General features: G+C 41.4%; 1 protein-coding gene across 1 annotated transcript in view; it reads right to left on the reverse strand.

The window, feature by feature from the left end:
• Positions 1-6,361, reverse strand: part of Acadsb (acyl-CoA dehydrogenase short/branched chain) — a 36,491-nt gene extending 30,130 nt beyond the window's left edge. The window contains exon 1 of the mRNA XM_005063366.4: positions 6,209-6,361. Within this exon, the coding sequence (XP_005063423.1) occupies positions 6,209-6,250 (42 nt within the window). The 5' untranslated portion in view covers positions 6,251-6,361. The remainder of the gene's footprint in view (positions 1-6,208) is intronic.
• Between the last annotated feature and the right edge of the window lie 13 nt (positions 6,362-6,374).

The following is a 6,374-nucleotide window of genomic DNA, read 5'->3' on the forward strand; positions in this document are numbered from 1 at the left end:
GAAATTGTATTGCAAGATTATAATAGGGCAAGAAAGACCTTGGTGTTGCTTGGAATTATCTTTAGCATGACGGTTTGCAAACACAAATAAGGATATGATGAAACTCTACAGAGCTACCCATAATACACACAAGCAAACTGGTTATCTGAAACATATTGGTGGATTACATTGTCAATTTCCTGAATGTGATATTGTACTATAGTTAGTAAAGTAATGTGGGGGCAAACTGGATAAAGACTATGTGAAACTCTCTGTTTCTTTTTAAAATTAAGTGTGTGTGTCTGTGTGTGTGTGTGTGTGTGTGTGTGTGTGTGTGCGTGCACGTACGCACATGCCACCTGTGTTCAGGTGCCTGCTGAGGCCAGAAGAAGGCCAAGGATTGGCTGGAGTTGGAGTCACTCACAGATGATTGTAAACTGCCCAGTTGCCCAGTGTTGACTGCTGGGAATCAAGCTCTGAAGAGCAGGGCATGCTCTTAATCACTGAGCCATCTCTCTAGACCTATCCCTATTTTTCCTTCTCCTTTCCCTTCTTCTATCTCTTCTTCCTCAGTGTCTCTATGTTGACTGTTTTGGAATTCTTAGAAAAGTTAACATATGCAGAGCCACTGTGATGTCTTATGACCAAAGAATACCAGAATGCCAGGATAGACATACAAACAAATTTTATTATACCAGAATTTTCATAACTGCAGCAGCTTTGGCCTGAGGATGTTTCTTGGGCACTCTGATCATTAAGAGTTAATACTACATGCATAGGACATGGCAATCTACCCCAGCTGGTTTGGAAATTTTGTTTTTGTCTGGCATCCTTGAAGCAACAAGAGCTACCCAGCCTGAGAACAGGCTGTCATGTGCCTCTAGAGTCTTAAAAATCGGATTAATGAGTAAAAATGGTTATAAAAGATAACTGTTTACCAATGATGATTAAACGAGGGATAATGGTTGTAAAAGAAAACTCTGTTCTATCACAGTTCATCAATAATGACTAAAGGATGTGCAAAAGGAAGCGAAACACATGTCCCAAAGCAAAAATGATAAGATCTATGTTTTGGAACAACACGAACCTATCCCTGCTTACTGCCTTCTGTATAAATAAAGAAGTATTCTGGCTGCTAGTCAGTCGGGCTGCAAGATTCTCCAGATCATCATGCCTTGTTCACTTCTCTTTCCTTGATTCCTTAGATCCTCTCGGGACCTGTCAACTGCTGGCGCTGGCTCCCAGTAGCCAGAGATACACAGAGAAACTCTGTTTCAAAAAACCAAAACAAAACAAAACAACCCAGGGATGGATAACCTTACTTGGACTTCTGGTGGTTGGCAGGGGCAGTGATAGTTTCCCTTAAGCTGAAACACAAGCACTAGGGTGAGAGGGAGCAAAGAGGGTTTAGTGCTGTTCAGGACATCTCTTGTTTTATTCAACAATGCTGTAAAGTGCAGGAGAAAAATGCAAAAGTTAGCAATTTGTGTATGCTAACGAGAAGTTATAAAATGCCTTAGTCAGTGTTCTAGTGCTGTGAGGGGACACCATGATCACAGCAATGCATAAAAGAAAGCATTTAACTGGGGCTGACTTACAGTTTCAGAAGTTAAGTCTATTTTTATCATGGTGGGAAGCATGGCAACAGGAAGGTAGAAACTGCTGGAGAAGGAGCTGAAAATTCTATATCAGAATATGCAGCCATCCGGAAAGAGAGCCACGGGTCTCATTTCAAATTTACCTCTTTCTTTCCCTGTTTACATATCGCCATGCCCCAAATTAGAATCCAGTATCTCCATTCCACTTGCTTTACCCACAGACCCTGGCTTCTGTTCTTGCTGTTCTTCAAAGCTATTGAAACTAAACTTCTCGCCAGGCATTGGTGGCACACGCCTTTAATCCGAGCACTTGGCAGAGGCAGGCGGATCTCTGTGAGTTCGAGGCCAGCCTTGTCTACAAAGCGAGTTCCAGGACAGCCTCCAAAACAATACAGAGAAACCCTGTCTGGAAAAACAAAACAAATAAACAAACAAACAAAAAAAAAAGAAACTGAGACTGAACTTCTCTCTTCCATGGATCTCTGGCTCTTTGTTCTAGCCTCTAGGAGTTCCTATCAAGGCCTTAATTTTCTAGAAAAAGAACAGTGACTGGTCCAAACAAACTAAACTTATAGAGTGAACTGTTAAACTTACTAGACCACTAGCTTCCACCAACCCTAAAGGAAAGAATGTTGTAAGGCAGTATTTGAAACCTGAAACAAAGATTTCCCAAGTCTGCTGCAACCCACTTGCCTGGTTGCCTCCATCAATCTGCCAGTTGCACTTATTTAAGACTATCTTTTGTGACTATAAAAGTTCATATAACCTCTTCCACAGTGGAACATGCCATTTACACAATTTGAATCCATCTTTGAAGGCTATAATTACTTATTTGGGTCAGAATAAACTATTGTCTTATTTTCTTTGGAGTAAGAGCCTGGTCTTAATACCTACAATGTTATATGGAAGAAACATCTTTCCCTACCCTTAGAGCATTATACAGTTCTATACCAGTGGTTCTCCAAAGGATGGATTTGCATCCAGGGGGACACTGGCAATCTCTGGAGGTATTTTTAGTAGTCAAAACCCATAGCCTTTGTATCTCATGATGCCAGAGGTGACATTAAATATTTTACAACACAGGGGACAGTTCTCTACCATAAACAATGAGCTGGCTGTAAATGGCATCATTGCCAAAGTTGAGAAACCCTGGTCTAACCCTTATGAAAGAAATCCAGAAAGTGTAGGCCCAAGACAGCTCGTGTGCAAGGATCCTGAGAGAAGGTTATAGTTTCCAGAGAGGATTTTTATGATTAGTGGTCTTGGCATCAGAGAGAGAAAAAGAGTAGAAAAAAAGATATAATTGTATCTTCAAAAAAAAATCTGTCATTTTTTTTACAAGTCTATGTTTTGGTAAACAAAAGAGAATGTTAGTTGGGACTATGATCCTTTGGGCAACAGACACATGGAAAAGGGCAGAATAAATCTGTGACTAATTTCTACAGTGGATAAGTTTCTTAGATTTGGGAAGCCAAAAATCCATAACATGATACAGATACGCCATTGGAAAACAGTCTCTCTGTAAAATTATCATACCAGTCATTCTTATATTATATTATTTTTAATCAAGCAGAGTATTTCTCTGTCTCTATACTTTTATTTACACATCTCCTTGGCCTTACTCTCTGCCTTTCTATTTCTTTACCTAAATCTAAGCCAATCCTTCTTTGGCTAGTCAGTTCAAGATCCATCTCCTATAAGCCTATCTGCCCATACTACTTCCTCAACAGTAGCAATACTCTGTTTCCTAATATTCACTTTTTAAAAACACACATGCCCCATCTCCCTAATTAAAAACAGAATTTCACTGGTGTCAGGGACCCTACTATCTTCAAGACTTGCCCTACACACTTTATATGATGACACCTTTATCCCCTTTCTCTCGGTGTCACTGGTAATGGATTTTGCCTGTATCAGTAGCTAGTGTTCGGTAAGTCTTTACCAGATGTAAGAATCTGTTCTAAGTATATAATATCTAATTTAAATCACTGTTCTTGCCCTTTGCAGAAAAGGAAATGGAAGGAGAGTGGGGAAGTCACTTTCTAAAGTAATTAGGCTAAGAGGTGATAGAATTCAAACTCAACCATCTTGACTCCAGAACTTACAATATGCAAAGCAGTTCTAACCCATCTGTGAGAATGCAAAAGACCAATGGCAGAGGCAGACAGAGCATTCTCCTGGAACCTGAATGTTGTGAGAGCTGGAAGCACTGGATGTTACTTCTGAATTCTTCATTTGCAACTGAAGCCAGTAATACCGACTTCAGAGGGTTCATAGAAAGAATGGGTTAGAACTCCTAGATTCTAAATCGTCTCTCTGCCCTGTAATGATCCACACAATTGCTCTCTCCTCTGAACTCAGGGGTACACTGTGAACCTCTTAGGATTTGTTCCACAGCTAAATGACATGTGATTAGGCAGATGTAGTTCTGAAAACCTTGAGGCTAAACTTCTTGACCATAGTGTTTTAGTCCATATTGCATTTGCCATAGCACACAGTGCCTCATGCTTGACAGTAAGAACATTTAGGGAAAGCTGAGTAGATGTTGGGCTCTTCTAAGGGCCTTACATGAACATACAAATTCATTTAGTCTTCACAACAACCCCATAATTGGTACTATCAGTATTTTTTTCCATTTTACATATCAGGAAACTAAGACTCAAAGAGCTTAAGTATCTGGCTAAGGTTACACCATGGAGCCTGGGTTCTATATTCAAGTATGTTGGCATCAGAATCTACTTTAGTAACCACCACACTAGGCAAAATTTAGTAAAATATGCTAATTTGTATAAAAGAGATCCAAAACCTATTCAGGACTATAAATGCACAAATCCAAACAAAATACCTCTGTGATATCTCCAACAAAGGAGAAGTAGCAGTAGCTTTTGCCAGTCACCTAATCATTTGTATGAAATCTTTACATCTCAAGATTAAACTGCTACTTGTTCAGATGTTTGTAAAAATTAAGTGAGATCAGAAGATGGAAGAGCACCAAGAACATGCAGGTTACATAAATCATGGATCAAACTGAAAAACTAGACAATTTTCTTTGCTACATTACAATTAAGCAACAATTATAAAACATAATAAGCATGAAACCCTTTGGGACAATACACTAATTCTACTAATTTTCTGAACACCTAAAACTTGTAAAACATTCAAATAACATTAATTATCTACAATGTGAGACAAAGAGGCACAGAGTGCTGCTGCCTCCAGGCACAGGTCTAAAGAAACAGAAGAGCCTTTGATCCATTGCAGTAAATGCAAATATAAAAAGCAAATAATAAAGTTCAATGAACTACCTATATTGACAACGGCAAGTGTATCCAGATGCATGAAAGGTCTGGAAAGCATGCTGTAGGAGGTCAAAGGCCTGAACAGGGCAGAAAAGTTAAGTGTGGCAATGCTGATTTTGACACAAGAACTTTGAATGAGTCAACAGTTTGTTTGGATTCGGAGACCATAAATAAACACAAATGTTAGATAATCAGATTTTTGGCAAGTTTTAATGTCATTGAAGATGGGCCCTTCCCCTCAATAATAGCTTGTAAAACCAGGAGCGAATACTGCAGGATTTTGATTTCTAGTCCTCAGATAATGGGATCTGAGTCTTTCTTAATAGGCTTGAGACTTGACATTTGCCCAAGGAAATAGATTATTATCTAGCTGGAGGTTTTCCAGTTAACCAACACCACCACAGCAAAGGCATCTGATTATTCTTTCCCTTAAAAGATAATCCAAAGGAATCTGCCAATCATCTGAGCAAGAAAACACCCTTAGGAAAGCTGTCTATTTCAGGCACCTGAAGAAATAACAAAATCCAGCTAAAAATGTAGGCTGGCACAGTAGTTCCTTTGGCCATTGTCCACTCTGATAAGAGTGTTTTCTGCTATTCCGTAGTTCAGTCTGACTTCTGCGGTGTGTCTGTCCAATTCCAAGATCAGAAAGTCAAAGGGGGCTATGGGAGGCCAGAGATCCAGGTGAGAAAACAGCCTGGCCTCAGTTCAAGTTTGAGGAAGGGGGGATTAGAAAGGGTTCTTGGGTTCCCCACAGTCTAAAGTAGGTCCCTCCAAGGAAGCCGCCGAGGTTCCAGCGGCGAGGTAAAGTCTAAGAAATTCTTTGCCTGAACAACAAGTTCCAGGTATATGAGTTCCCTTCCAGTTTTTCCAGCTGGACTGCTGAAAGGAAGAAGGTGACTCCACATTAAGGCTAGATTTTAACCGTTAAAAAAAGTGATAATTATCGGGGAGATGTGACATGAGGAGATAATATTTCTGCAAAATGCTTCCAAGGACCCTTGATTCAAGGTTGTCGAGACTCAGTGATTTTAGCAAAGGGCATCTTGCAGAGGCGGCCCTCCGATTCCAGTTGTGTTTGTTCACCGAAGCTTCTAGACCAGCCCCTTCCTTCTTCCCACTAGCTGCCGCACCAGCCCTACCCAAAGAAGCTGAAGCAAACCTGGAACCGATCCTGAAGGCAATCTAGATGGCGGTGTCCCCCCAGTTTAAGGTCTGAGGAGACCGTGCCCAGGCCCAGAGATCCCCTAGACCATTAGGAGAAGGGGACGTCGCCCGAGATCTGTGTCGCCCCGGATCTCCCGAGACGATCATCGTTTCGAGCCCACTTACCAGGCCGCCGGCACGCCACAGCTGGAGCGCAGAGGCAGCCATCCTTGTCTCAGGCAGAGGCACCCGCTACACCTCAGGGCTAGACACCCTAGATGGGGCAATCTCGGGCCCCGCCCACTCCTGCTCCTCCGCTCCTCACACACCCCCTAGAGTCCCCGCCCACTCC

The sequence above is a fragment of the Mesocricetus auratus genome, unplaced genomic scaffold (assembly GCF_017639785.1).
Source record: "Mesocricetus auratus isolate SY011 unplaced genomic scaffold, BCM_Maur_2.0 Super-Scaffold_4256, whole genome shotgun sequence".
NCBI classification, from domain to species: domain Eukaryota; kingdom Metazoa; phylum Chordata; class Mammalia; order Rodentia; family Cricetidae; genus Mesocricetus; species Mesocricetus auratus.